This window comes from Lithobates pipiens, unplaced genomic scaffold, assembly GCF_037356315.1.
Source record: "Lithobates pipiens isolate NorthernLeopardFrog02 unplaced genomic scaffold, aLitPip1_a1.2 Scaffold_22, whole genome shotgun sequence".
Classification (NCBI taxonomy): Eukaryota; Metazoa; Chordata; class Amphibia; order Anura; family Ranidae; genus Lithobates; species Lithobates pipiens.
The window spans coordinates 140746340-140761591 of record NW_027507784.1 but is presented as its reverse complement, the minus strand read 5'-3'; the positions used below and the strand labels follow the sequence as shown (position 1 = coordinate 140761591).

The 15252-nt window shown below is 43.0% G+C and overlaps 1 protein-coding gene across 3 annotated transcripts in view; it reads left to right on the top strand.

Moving 5' to 3' along the window:
* ADARB1 (adenosine deaminase RNA specific B1) overlaps positions 1-15252 on the top strand; it is a 244601-nt gene that overhangs the window by 224911 nt on the left and 4438 nt on the right. For all 3 annotated transcript variants that reach the window (XM_077448405.1, XM_077448406.1, XM_077448404.1), the window contains 2 exons: positions 4562-4743; positions 14486-14664. In XM_077448405.1, the coding sequence (XP_077304531.1) occupies positions 4562-4743; positions 14486-14664 (361 nt within the window). The remainder of the gene's footprint in view (positions 1-4561; positions 4744-14485; positions 14665-15252) is intronic.

Genomic DNA, 15252 nt, shown 5'->3' with positions numbered 1-15252 from the left:
GAAACATCTGAGCCAGACGAGAGGGGGTTTTATACCATCTGGTAAGAAATTTGTATGACTACTAGAGCTGCCACGACGAGTCGCCGTAATCGATTAAGTCGACTACAAAAATGTCGACGTGCGTACAGGGCGTCGATGCGTCACAGTGCTTAGTATCTACCGCTGTCCTCTGTGCTGCCACCCCCTCTCGTCTCCCTCTCTCTGCCGCCGCCCCCCTCTCTTCTCCCCCTCCGTGCCGCTGTCCCTAGGGGTGCAATGGATCGTCACCGATCCGTGATCCGAACGGGTCACCCCGCTCGGATCGGCACACGCCGCGATCCGTGGAGCGCTTTGCGGTCTCGGCCTTAGGAGAGGCCGCGGCTTCGGCCTAGCTCCGAAGCGGCGGCCATCTTTCTACACCCAGGCGTTTACAATGTTATTGCTCCGACGGGGCGATCACTTGTAAACTAACTGGCGTCATGACATGGTTTCTCTCTCCCCTCTCTGTACTGATCTGTGCAGTGGAGGGGAGAGGTCGGATGGAAGCGGCCATCCCTCCATACCCAGTACAATGCTCTGCCAGCCCAGTACAATGCTCTGCCAGCCCAGTACAATGCTCTGCCAGCCCAATGCTCTGCCAATATTACAGTGGGGGAGATGTATATTACAGTGGGGACTATATGGTGGTGGAATTTTCAGTTTTTTTCAAATTCAATTACTATTTGCTGATCTGAAAAATGATCCGATCCGTGACTCTGATCCGAGGAACGTTCCGATCCGTGAGTTTTTCGATCTGTTGCACCCCTACTGCCTAGCCATGCTCTGCCGTGCCCTGCCCAGCCATGCATATATATTCTTTTATCTTAACTTTACAAAAAAATAAGTACATAAAAAAAGGTAAGAATATAAGTACATACGTGTATATGTGTGTGTATGTATGTATATATATATGTATATATATATATGTGTGTGTGTGTGTACACACACACACACACACACACACACACACACACACACACACACACACACACACACACACACACACACACACACACACACACACACATACACACATACACACATACACACATACACACATACACACATACACACATACACATACATACACATACACACAGTGCCTTGCGAAAGTATTCGGCCCCCTTAACCTTTTGCCACATTTCAGGCTTCAAACATAGATATAACATTTTAATTTTTTGTGAAGAATCACCAACAAGTGGGACACAATTGTGAAGTGGAACGAAATCTATTGGATATTTTAAACTTTTTTAGCAAATAAAAAACTGAAGTAGTGCGTGCAAAATTATCCGGCCCCTTTACTTTCAGTGCAGCAAACTCACTCCAGAAGTTCAGCGAGGATCTCTGAATGATCCAATGTTGTTCTAAATGACTGATGGTAATAAATAGAATCCACCTGTGTGTAATCAAGTCTCTGTATAAATGCACCTGCTCTGTGATAGTCTCAGAGTTCTGTTGAAAGTGCAGAGAGCATCATGAAGACCAAGGAACACACCAGGCAGGTCCGTAATACTGTTGTGGAGAAGTTTAAAGCCAGATTTGGATACAAAAAGATTTCCCAAGCTTTAAACATCCCAAGGAGCACTGTTCAAGCGATCATTTTGAAATGGAAGTAGTATCAGATCACTGCAAATCTACCAAGACCTGGCCGTCCCTCTAAGCTTTCAGCTCAGACAAGGAGAAGACTGATCAGAGATGCAGCCAAGAGGCCCATGATCACTCCGGATGAACTGCAGAGAACTACAGCTGAGGTGGGAGAGTCTGTCCATAGGACAACAATCAGTCGTACACTGCACAAATCTGGCCTTTATGGAAGAGTGGCAAGAAAGCCATTTCTCAAAGATCCATAAAAAGTCTTGTCTAAAGTTTGCCACAAGCCACCTGGGAGACGCACCAAACATGTGGAAGAAGGTGCTCTGGTCAGATGAAACCAAAATCGAATTTTTTGCCCACAATGCAAAACAATATGTTTGGCGTAAAAGCAACACAGCTGATCACCCTCAACACACCATCCCCACTGTCAAACATGGTGGTGGCAGCATCATGGTTTGGGCCTGCTTTTCTTCAGCAGGGACAGGGAAGATGGTTAAAATTGAGGGGAAGATGGATGCAGCCAAATACAAGACCATTCTGGATGAAAACCTGTTTGAGTCTGCAAAAGATCTGAAACTGGGATGCAGATTTATCTTCCAACAAGACAATGATCCCAAACATACAGCAAAATCTACAAAGGAATGGTTCACAAAAATACGTATCTAGGTGTTAGAATGGCCAAGTCAAAGTCCAGACCTGAATCCAATCGAGAATCTGTAAACGGCAGTTTTCAGCTCTTTCCACAAACGCTCTCCATCCAACCTCACTGAGCTCGAGCTGTTTTGCAAGGAAGAATGGGCAAGAATTTCAGTCTCTTGATGTGCAAAACTGATAGAGACATACCCCAAGCGACTTGCAGCTGTAATCGCAGCAAAAGGTGGCTCTACAAAGTATTAACGCAAGGGGGCTGAATAATTTTGCATGCCCCACTTTTAATTTTTTTATTAAAGTTTCAAAAATCCAATAGATTTCGTTCCACTTCACAATTGTGTCCCACTTGTTGGTGATTCTTCACAAAAAATTAAAATGTTATCTTTATGTTTGAAGCCTGAAATGTGGCAAAAGGTTGAAAAGTTCAAGTGGGCCGAAAACTTTCGCAAGGCACTGTGTGTGTGTGTGTGTGTGTGTGTGTGTGTGTGTGTGTATATATATATATATATATATATATATATATATATATATATATATATATATATATATATATCTATCTCTCTCTATATCTATCTCTCTCTATATCTATCTCTCTCTATATCTATCTCTCTCTATATCTATCTCTCTATATCTATCTCTCTCTATCTATCTCTATATCTATCTCTCTCTATATCTATCTCTCTCTATATCTATCTCTCTCTATATCTATCTCTCTCTATATCTATCTCTCTCTATATCTATCTCTCTCTATATCTATCTCTCTCTATATCTATCTCTCTCTATATCTATCTCTCTCTATATCTATCTCTCTCTATATCTATCTCTCTCTATATCTATCTCTCTCTATATCTATCTCTCTCTATATCTATCTCTCTCTATATCTATCTCTCTCTATATCTATCTCTCTCTATATCTATATCTCTCTATATCTATATCTCTCTATATCTATATCTCTCTATATCTATATCTCTCTATCTCTCTCTATATCTATCTCTCTCTATATCTATCTCTCTCTATATCTATCTCTCTCTATATCTATCTCTCTCTATCTCTCTCTATCTCTCTCTATCTCTCTCTATCTCTCTCTATCTCTCTCTATCTCTCTCTATCTCTCTCTATCTCTCTCTATCTCTCTCTATCTCTCTCTATCTCTCTCTATCTCTCTCTATCTCTCTCTATCTCTCTCTATCTCTCTCTCTCTCTCTCTATCTCTCTCTCTCTCTCTCTATCTCTCTCTATCTCTCTCTATCTCTCTCTATCTCTCTCTATCTCTCTCTATCTCTCTCTATCTCTCTCTATCTCTATATCTCTCTCTATCTCTATATCTCCCCATCTCATAATAGTATTTTTTTTTTTTTTATGTACTTATTTTTGTAAGGTTATCCAAAGGATTAATTCACTAATCAAAAAAAAAACCCACTAGATTCATTAAAAAAAAAATCGGATAGTCGTTGACTAGTCGAAAAAATCGATAGATTAGTCGACAGACAAATTAATCGTTAGTTGCAGCTCTAATGACTACTCTTGGATATGGGTACAGATGGCGAAAGCGTGGGTCAATTTAATGATTCTCTGAATCTGAGAGGGTGCAAGTTCCAATCCATGCTCCTTATGCCTTTCTCTGGTATAATATGGAACTGACACTGAGTACTAATGCGTTTTTTTGTTTGCGTTGTTTAAAACACATGGACTCAAATGTTGAGAGGGTATCCAGTGGTCTCAACTTGGGCACCAACTTGCCTATCAAGTCTAGAAGATGACGGTATCTCCATGTTACTAGTGGGAAGTTCCCATAGGAGGATTGCAGTGTGACGAGGAGTAAAAGTTTACTCTGGGGGGATGTAATGCTGCCAGTACCCCATGAGCGGAAAACCCAATCTCCTCTCACAATGTAAACCAGGGAAATCTCCCAAGGGGTGCTAATAGTAAGGTCTTGGCAGCATATTGACCCATTACATTTAGTCTATCTCAGTCAGTCAAGGATGACTTCCAGTCCAAAAGTACTCTGGAACCAGTTAAAACCCAGTTGGACTCTGCTACGTTTCTGACCGCCATTTTTATTTTTTTCCTTGAGGCACCCAGATTTTAGTCAAAGGCATTGCGACACCAGTTTAGATTACATACCAGAGCCATAACATAGTATAGCGCAATGTCCAGGAGACCAACTTTGCCTTCTGGATTATGTCTATGTAGAATATGTAAGCCATCAGTACTGTCGTTATTAGTATTGCACATGTTTTCATTTGTAACTGTTTTTTTTTTTTCCCTAATTGTGAATTTAACCTCTTGATCAATACAGGTGGAACGTTGCAGGCATTCAAGGATCCCTGTTCAGTCTGTTTGTGGAACCAATTTACTTCTCCAGTATTATCTTGGGCAGCTTGTATCATGGGGATCATCTCTCAAGAGCCGTGTACCAAAGGATAGCAGAGATAGAAGACTTACCATCACATTATAGCCTCAACAAACCATTACTGAGTGGTAGGTTTTATTTAAAATCCCTTTTATATTAAGACTAGTGTTTTAGGTCTATTGCTTTTGCCCGTTTAACAGATTCTCTCTCTGAAAAACAAAGTTACAACCCTTCTGAAAAAAGTTATTACATCTCTGCAGATATTCATGAAGCCTAATTTTAGTCTATGTATTGACTTTAAGATTTAGAGTGAAATTGTGTGGAGAACAAGTACATTTTATGAAATGTGGGGGGAGCGGGATGTTGCATCAGTAGGGACAAAGTCACAGACAGTAATTTAAACTGTGTACTCGTATAACCCTTCGCCACTCTGTTTAAAATGTTTGTGTCCCCATTGGTTAAGTTCTGCATCACTTCCCATCAGGACAGGAAGTCAGGCAGTGTGAAAAATCTCAGCGGTAGGCACACAGATGGCTATAAAACCTGACGGGCTCAAATGGGTTTAGAATCCAACCTAAGCTGTGTGGCACTATCACACTGGCCTTGTGGGATATAACTCCTAGAGATGATTTTGCTGCTATGGGGAGTCCCTGTGAAATGATTGAAACTTGCAAATCCTACCACACATTGTCCAATCAAAGCTAAAATGTTTATTGGTTGACCAAAGAAAATTAGTTTACCCAGATAAAGATCATCTTGCCAAATATCAAATAGTGTTTGTTTGGCAAGATGGGCTGATCAATGCTCTTCAAGAAAAGTTGATGGTTATTTTTTTTTCTATATTGGATAAAGTGAGTGTTATAACTCCTGTAGGTTTTTTTTTTTTTTTTTTTTTTTTTTTTTTTTTTTTTTTTGACGTGTCCAGTTATGGAGATTTTCCTTCATATCCTATCCCGTAGCCAAAGTGAGGCCGTTCCTGGTTATTAGCAGGGTCAACAGAGCTAGTGTCCCTATTGGAAGATTTCACCTTTATTACTGTTCTGCAGACAACCCAAATTTGAGATTTTCTTTACCGTGATCACCGAGCGTATACGTGAAACAGGACAGATGGTTAGTATGAATCTCGCAAACAAGGGCAGAGATAGCTTTTTCTCCTTATAACCACTCTCAGATAATCATGTTAAATTCATGCAACAATTGCCTCATTCTGTACCTGAGATACTAATCCTACCACCATTAGCTTATAGCACAAAAACCATGGAAATGTATGGGGTAATCTCTAGGATCTGAGTGTAAATCGCTCATCAAAATTTGTCTTAATTGAACAAAAGTAACTTTTCCTTTTTGTACAATGTATAAAACCCTTTCCACTGAAGGGAATATGTAGATCACTGTGGAACTTAAAGCATTAATTCCATGTAGATCCCTCAGCAGCAACAAAACTAAGCTAAACCGATTTATAGTAGCTGTTCTGCACATTGTATAACATATGTAGCTCAAAGGATTACTAATGACCAATTTTATGTTCATTTCCTGGATGTAAAAGATTTATTCCACCTGAATTGGCTACCAGTTTCTAGGGTTGCCTGAATTGGCTACCAGTTTCTAGGGTTGCCTGAATTGGCTACCAGTTTCTAGGGTTGCCTGAATTGGCTACCAGTTTCTAGGGTTTCCTGAATTGGCTACCAGTTTCTAGGGTTGCCTGAATTGGCTACCAGTTTCTAGGGTTGCCTGAATTGGCTACCAGTTTCTAGGGTTGCCTGAATTGGCTACCAGTTTCTAGGCAGCACGCCATCACACCCAACATGTACATGTGGCCATCATGGTCGTAGGGGTGATGTTATCAAGATGGTGCCAGCACAGGAAGTGACCAGGTGGCCATCTTGGGTAAGGGAGAGGATACAGCGCTGGAAGTGATGCCAAACAAAATGGTGGCTCCGCAGGAAGTGGTGGGGCAGCCATCTTGGAATAAGGCCACAACCTGCATTGTCGGGCTGTATCCAGTGCGACCAGAACCTCATGAAATCCTTATTTTTGCACCTGTTAGAGGTGATGGCGGTGCCCTACAGGAGGTACATAGGCATGTTCCTTCCCCTCCAACTGGTCCAATGGCGGTTAAGGCCCACTACCAGAGGCTGCAGAGCAGGACCCCAGCTCTCAAACGGTAAGGTGGAGGGGAGGATGCAGGAGTATTCCCCTGGATGGAGGGAATGATACCCCATTACGGAGCTACATAGGGATATGTCCCTAGAAGGGGGAGGGGTCCCTGGAGATAGCAGTGGACCTTGGGCTGACTTTCTCACTCTTTTCTCTCTTCTTTGCCTCACCGTAGCCTTCCTCTCCCGCCGTTGTCTCCCAGCAGCCAAAGCCCTCATAAAAACCCGATGAAGCTGACAGTCAAAAAGTAGTATTGCCGGACGTGCGGTGTAAAAATTTTGTCAGTGATAATTTACCTTGTCACAGAGACAAGTTACAGAAGAGTTCTGTCTGAGGCAGTAGGTACTGGCATGTGCTCCCTGGTAACAGTATGAGTGGAAGTACACTCATGCTGGTGTCCCCCCCCCCCCCCCCCCCCCCAGCTACAGGAGAAGGGGACAAAGGCCACATCCATTGCTTTGGTGGTTTACAGAAGCTGCCTGCCACTTCCCGAGGAAAGGGTAGAGGGTAGCAGCCATTTTTTCTTATGACCAGGCAATCTCTTCTGGAGAATGCAGCCAAGGTGGAAACTTCTCTGAAGTCAAGTACTAGTCCCTCTACGATAAGACACAGGTAGGGGGTCTGATGAAGAGCCCTATAGGTCCACCCCTTTGAAGGTGCGCATGCCTCTGGAACACATGATAGACAGGCATGTATGTTTCCAGTAAGGAGGCCCAGTCATTGTGCATAATGAGAGGAATAACCATGTGGTCAGGCAAGGCTGCTGCAAGATCCTGGGTGGCTCGCTTTGCTTTAGCCGATGCTAGCCCTTCTATCAGGGCGGGGCGACTACCATTTGTTCATCCTAGAGCCCCACTCTAGGCTGTTTTCCCCCCTGGATGGGGGGGGGAGGCTACAGTCAGGCTTCTAGGCCCAATAGCAGCGAGTATTACTTGCACTACGTGTGTGGCAGGCAGCACCTATGCACTGTGTACGATTACCCAATCTGTGGTGAACGGGACCAAGTTATAACTCCTGTAGATTAAAGTGGCTGTAAAATGCTAGCTGATATTGTGCATCGTAGACTATTGCTGCTGAATTCCTGCATCCTTTGGAGCAACTTCCTGTCTAGGAAAACCATAGTGTATCATCTCGAGTTGGGCTCCTAATGGTGACGACAGTCAACCATGCTGATGTGTGGTTAAACAATCACTTGAAATCCCTATTGGGGGTCCAGGTGACAGCGTGACAACACGGCTTCATGGGGAGGCTGGTCACCTTATAACAATTAAATGGCTCCATTGTATACATATTGGGTGCACTAGGGGCCTTCCCATATTCTGTAAACTGGTCCTGTTTGCTAATGCTAGTAAGCTTTACTATTGGAACCGGGGGGGGGGGGGTGTTGCTCCCTTAAAGTATAAGCATTATTCAGGTCAGCATAGCTTCCAACTGCCCCTGATTTTGAGGGGCTGGCCCTGATTTTGAGGGGCTGCCCCTGATTTGGAACAATGTCTCTTTCCTCCTCATTTGTCCCTAATTTTGGTCTGATCTAGATCATATATAAAATGCCCTTTTTGTCTTTCTAAAAGTGTTTTGCAGTGCTAAACCTTTCATCCAAATTGCTGCATTTGTAAATATAAAGGAATAGTAGTTGTAGAAGCGCTTGTGGATTTAATTAACCTCCTTTTTTTTGTTTTTTTGTTTTTTTAAGGGTGTGTAGCAGGGGGTGTATCCTATGCCTATATACATTTGGTAATAGGTGTCCCTCATTTCCATCTCAAAATTTTGGGAGGTATGGGTCAGTGATCTAACCTTGCAGTGGATACTGCAATGACAGTACTCACAAGCCAACTGCCTGCAGGTAGAAGTAAGGATAATCTTTCTTTATTGTGACGAGCTGTTTGCTTTTTAGCTCCTAGTAGCTGGATCAGGTAAACACTTTTTTGTCCCATTATCTTAGCCACTTTGGTTCATATGAAGACCGTATCTGACCCTTGGCATATCATGTTTTCATATAGATGTGTAGATGTTAAATTGTGAGTTCTAACTAAGCTGAACTTTTAACACGTGTGATGGGTTCCTGTGGTAAATGCTGTCTCGACAAACCGTGTTAAATGTTTGCTCCTTACTGCCTGCAAGGGTTAGACTGATTACTCTTCTAGGACAGCTTCAATATACCTCTAGGTCAGTGCTCACCTCAGAAGCTGGAAGGCTTGGTCTGTCTCCCACCTGAGTGTGGCCTAGGTTGAAGCATACATGGTTAAATATTTATCTGCTTCTATTCTGACTAAAACTTTTCAGATGTCTTTGTCTAGGGGAGAAATCTGTGCCTAGCCTAGGTTACGGGTTTCTGAGGTGCTCAACTCTCGATTTATATCACCAGGTGCACCCAGATTGATCCACCACTGCTTAGACTGGAATGGATTGGTATGCAGAAACTGGGGATACCTATGATATGATTGTGCTTAGTTTCTAGTTGGTGTGTATTCCTTGGATGAATACACTGTAAAGCCTCGTACACGAGTTTTTCGGACAACCGTGAAGAGGTTATTCACCATACAAACACTTTCATACGACAGAATGCAACTTCAAAAGTGACGTAATTTGTTGAATTTTTTAGTATGTGTCCTTTTTGTTTTTGAGCATGCATAGTCTTGCTTTTTATGTTTTTTTTTTTTGGCATACGAAAACCATACTAATAAAATTAAAATTGGACGTTGAATTGACGTACGACAAAAATTTCATAGTCTGCACATCCAGCTTTTGTTGTAGGAAAACTGTACTAATGAAAATTGGACATTGAATTCACATGCGCAAAAATTTCAGTGTCTGCACATCCAGCTTTTGTCATACGAAAAACTGGAATCAGCTGTCGAAAACACCATATGAATGATCTGAAAATCAGCAGATCGTTCCGACGAAATTTTAATTCAGATTTTTCATACCATTTGGATGGGCTTTTGATCTGTCCCATGTACATGGATAGTCATGCTTTGGCAGTATGGTCCTACACAACATTTAAGCTTGGTTTATTGTTTTTATCTTTTATGGCATATTGTGCTCTTTCCTGCAGAGCATACTGCATTTATGATGGCCACTATGTTGTCTAACGCCTTATAAACCAGTGGCTTCATTATAATGGTACACAGAAAAACCTGGGGCTTTGTGTGACCATTGCTCTCTCCTTCATGCGGTGTTCACATGTAATACCTGCCATGTAATTGAGTGCTTGCTTATTGGAAAAAATCCTTTAGGCTGGGTTCACACTGCTGCGGGGGGGAGATCCGGATGTGATTCGCACCGCACTGCAGTGCAAATCACATCGGATCTCTGTAGCAATGCGAGTTCAGCCATACAGATAGTATGGCTGAATTCGCATCGCTCCCGCAGCAAACTCGCACGGGACCCTTTTTTTGGTCCGCAGCAGAATCGGATCGCATGGGTGTTCACACCATGCGATCCGATTCCTGTGCGAGTGTGCAGATCGCACTGCGATATGCGGACGGATCTGGGGTGTCATTAAGATTTCATTGACGCTCCCAGCAGTCCGCATAGGGCAGTGTGAACTGCCGGCGGGAGTCATGCGATGCGGGAAAACGCTGCGGATTCGCGGCGTTCCCGCATCGCTATAGTGTGAACCTAGCCTTATAGTGGTTCACTCACATAAAAGGCACTGTTTTTTGAATTTTGCACAACGTAAAATCCTCTGGTTAAGGATTCGTTGTGGGATAGTGTCAGCATGCTAACTCTTTACTCCGCGATGTGGCCTCGTATGGATTTATTTTGTGGGATTTACCGTTTTAGGCACTTGGATGGTACCGGGCTTCTGACTGTTCAACCTTCAGGCTGCAGGCAATCCTATCTTTTTAGAAAAAAGAAACTGCGCTAAGGTGAATCACAAAATGATTGGTCTCAAGACCAAGTTCAGCTGCAGCTTAACTGTATCGCATAACTACAGAAATAAAACCAAAGAAAAAAACAAGCTGCGCTAAACCCAACGTGTACCAAGGCTGAAGCCTACCGTGCAAATATAAATAATGTGACAGTAAATTACCACTCTAATATACCCCTAGCTGATAGGGGAAAAAAACATCCAAAGGCAAAGTGCATATGCAAATGTGACAATCTCTCATATATTCTACCTTACCCTTGAGTGGGTAGAACACAACCTCAATCATAAATAATACAAATTAATAATGAAAAACACCCAGTGAATGGATTAAAAAGTCTCTGTGAAAATGAAAAATAAAAAACGCAGTCCTGTAACAGATTAGATGTAAACGGAATTCTCCATGAATGAACAGTGCTCTATCCACCACCATATATCTGCATTCGCTTCTTACCGGAAGTTCATGACCCCCCAACTACAGAGGGTCACAGTAGGCATATAAATATGTAATCGTCCCCCACTCCAAAGGAATCCTTATTAATCTTCTTGCACCACCGCTTTCATGCATAAATGGCTGAATGCATTCCCACAGAACATCTCTTGTGTATTTGAAAAGCTCAAAGGTGTGCACCAATCATGAAAGAGATAAAGCTCCAATAGTGTGAAACCTTTTATTATTAAAATCCAAAATATAAAATTGCACTTACAGTGTAAACAAAAATCATCAGCCTTAAGTCCGTTGCGCCAGGCCGCATGCACACGGACAAACCCGTCCTTCCTGGACACGTATTCCTGAACACGAGGTGACGTTGGCGCGTAGGTCATCCCTACGCGCTTCGCAACAAAATTGCGTCATCAAGGGGCACGAGTGGCACGCTACATCACCTCCATTTAAAATGCCACTACCCCTCCAAGCCTCACTCTGGGCACTCGGCTATTCCCGCCTTAACCAAGCCTCATTTTCAATAGTAAACAAGTTCTCAAGTCCTCCAATTTGTCAAACCCTCCCAGACTCACTCATCCGTCCAATCCGAATGATGGGCCAATAGAGACTTCCGCTGTAGCCAAGCCTCGTTTTTCATCTAATATGAGGATTACCCAGTCTCCCGTTGCGATCCAATGGAGCGCAACACATTCCGCTCTACTTCCGGCCTGCCACATCCGGCCCTCGGTAACTTCTGCTTCAACCACGACACTTAGGGGAACCAATAGCATGCAGCGTACTCCGCTATAGTTCCGGCCCGCTGCACCCAGCCCACACTGACTTCCGTTCCAGCCAGACCTCACTCCCATCCACGAATGCACCTCCCCACCTCTCAATGTATCCAATCGCAGCAGGGATTCTTGGCCACATCCCATACAAAGCGGCCAATGATAAATGGTAGACTACACTCGTACTTCTGGCATATTCCCCACAGCCAAGCCTCACTTTCACTCGTACATACACTATGCACGACCAAGATGTATCACAAGAGGAATTGGTCTCAATAGCCTGCCCTTCTAAAATTAAAACAATAAAAATAGTTAAATACATACAAAATTAACATACACATTATAAAATACACTCCCTTATGAAGGGGAGAAGCCAGGACCCACAGTAAACTAAAACCCTGTGTGTATAGCTCTGCATTGTGCCCATTACAAAAGTGGGATCACTGCAATACTGCTACATTCCTCAATGTCCATTAATTGGGTCATGTCCAAAGACATATGCCCCTTTCTATTTAATGGGCACTGATTATATCCTATCAGACGAGGAAAATCTATTTTACGAAATAAGGGGTTCTAACCACCTTCAATCGCCCACAACCTCAAATTAATATGGAGGGGTGGATACCCCACCCCCCCCATTAACATAGGGGTATGTCCCCACTCCCCCTTTTCCACTCATTGCTCCATGGGATATCACCCCCTGAAAAAGAGCTATCGGCCCAGAGCACAGGCTATCAGGGAGGGCTCACAACATATGATGAATACATCCAATTAGACCAAAATCATTCGAAAAAATTCTATGTTCGGTACATCAATACACCAAATGGCTAGGACCAATAGCCCCAAGGAAAGGGAGATGTCGAGATATTAAAGATCACATACTGCATGTGAACGCACTCAAGAATTGATGAATGCATTAACATCCGTGTCAACATTAAGGCCGTACGGGACATAAGTCCTGAGTCTGTATATCCAGGCTATTTCTTGTCTTGAAATCTCCCCAACCAGTTAGAGGGATACTCTTTAACTAAACTGCCCAGATGTGAGCTGTTAGCGTGCAGAAGACTGTTGCCTGCTGAGCTCTTCCTGTACAAGGTGGAGCACAGTACCCCCCTCTCATCCACGAAAAGCTCCATCAAGGAACGTGATTCTTTTACGGTCATAACTATAAGTGAACTTTAAATTATGCGAGTTAGTCTGTAGGCCCTCCAAGAACGCCACCAAGTCCTCTCTCGGTCCTGTCCAAATCATTAGCACATCATCAATATTTCGATTCCATGAGATCACATGGGACAACTTTTTATAATAATGCTTTTAACTCGTACTCTGATCCTTTTGTGGGAGATTTTCTCATCAGGTATTTTCTTACCGTAAAGGTTGGTTTCATGGTACAATACTACACATGAAGCATTCAGATTTTAAACCCTTTCACACAATGTTGTATGGTCGTTGTTTTTTTTTTGTGTGGCCAAGTTGCATACTATGTATTTACCGCTCGCATGTACAGGGGTGTGATGGGGCTTATAGGCCAGGCTTCTGCCGTCAGACGGGCCAGTCACTTGAGGCAGTCAGTAGATTGCAGGCTAGTAATGGTATTGGTTTATAGGGAAATATTACAGAACATAGTATGAATTGGTATTCTATATTGACACTTTTTTGCTCCTTTAGGCTGGGTTCACACTGCTGCGGGGGGAGATCCGGATGTGATTCGCACTGCAAATCACATCCGATCTCCGTAGCGATGCAAGTTCAGCCATACAGATAGTATGGCTGAATTCGCATCGCTCCCGCAGCAAACTCGCACGGGACCCTTTTTTTGGTCCGCAACAGAATCGGATCGCATGGGGGTTCACACCATGCGATCTGATTCCTGTGCGAGTCGGCAGATCGCACTGCGATATGCGGACGGATCTGGGGGTGTCATTAACATATCAGTGACACTCCCAGCCGTCCGCATAGGGCAGTGTGAACTGCCGGCGGGAGTAATGCGATGCGGGAAAACGCCGCGGATTCGCGGCGTTCCCGCATCGCAGCGGTGTGAACCCGGCCTTATAGTGCCAGTTTTCTGGCTTTTGTACCCTCCCAAATTAAGCATCTTTGCAGTCTCATGTATACCATGCTGGAGGATGACTTGGGAAAGCTAGAGTTATTACCTGATAACTCCTTTTCCAGGAATCCTCCAGGACGGTATGCTTCCCACACTAAGGTTCCTATTTTAAGTATGGATGGTTTCTATGTGCCGTTCGGGTCATCTTTGGTAATATTGAAGGGCAGTAGTGGGTGGGGAACTTTTAACTTATCACTGCGCTTGTGTTTCCTGTTAGAGGAGCCTATCCTGGAGAGTTCCTGGAAAAAACATCAGGTAATAACTCTAGCTTTTTTTTTTCCAGTGATTTACATGCAGATTCCAAGAATTAACCCGTACACATCTATGGCTTTTGTGCTATAAGCTTACAATGGTATATTTATCTTGGATTTTGAATGCAATTTAATGATCTGATCCAAGAGGTAATATAGGAAGAAAAAGATCGCTTAGAACATTTTTAGGTTTTTCTTTTTCCAGATAACTTCTCGGCAGCTTGTTTTTTTTCCAAACAAAATCCAAAAAAGTTGAATTTTTGTTTCCTTAGGTATTAGCAATGCTGAAGCACGCCAGCCAGGAAAAGCTCCAAGTTTTAGTGTGAACTGGACAGTGGGAGATACTGGTCTTGAAGTAATTAATGCTACCACCGGCAAGGATGAGATGGGTCGTGCATCTCACTTGTGTAAACATGCTCTGTACAGTCGGTGGATGCGTCTTTATGCAAAGGTGTGTGTTTTGTTTATTTTTAACCCTTTTGTGTCTGGAGATTGTCAAAACTTTCATGACCTGGTCAAATTTTGAGGCTCGGTATGCCTGGATTTACTTGGTGGTATTAAACCCAAAACCAAAAACGTAATCTGTTTCAGCTTACCAATCATTAGGTGTGGTGGCTGTAGTCAGGTTTGTTTAGGTTTATCTCCCCCCCCCCCCCCCCCCCTGTTTTCACCTGGTGATCTGGCCAATAAAACCCCTCCTTTATTACAGCAAACACTCTTTTGTTCCTTTTTGGGGTAAAGGTTTTACATAAAAGCTGATCAAATGCCCTTGTCAGTGGTAAATGGTTTGTCTCATCCCTGTAAAATGATGCATCTGGAAGATAGCTTGTACTTTTCGAAAGACTCAGACTGGCCAGATCACCAGATGAAAATAGATGAAAGCCTAAAAAGGAAAAAATTGGTAAGCTGCAATATATAATTGTTTGGATTTAATACTGCTTTAACAATACCATTTGAACCACTTTGCACACAAATTATTTAAATCCTTTGTTACATGTATGAGCCCCTTTTGGTAATTTGTTTTCCAAAATATCCTGAA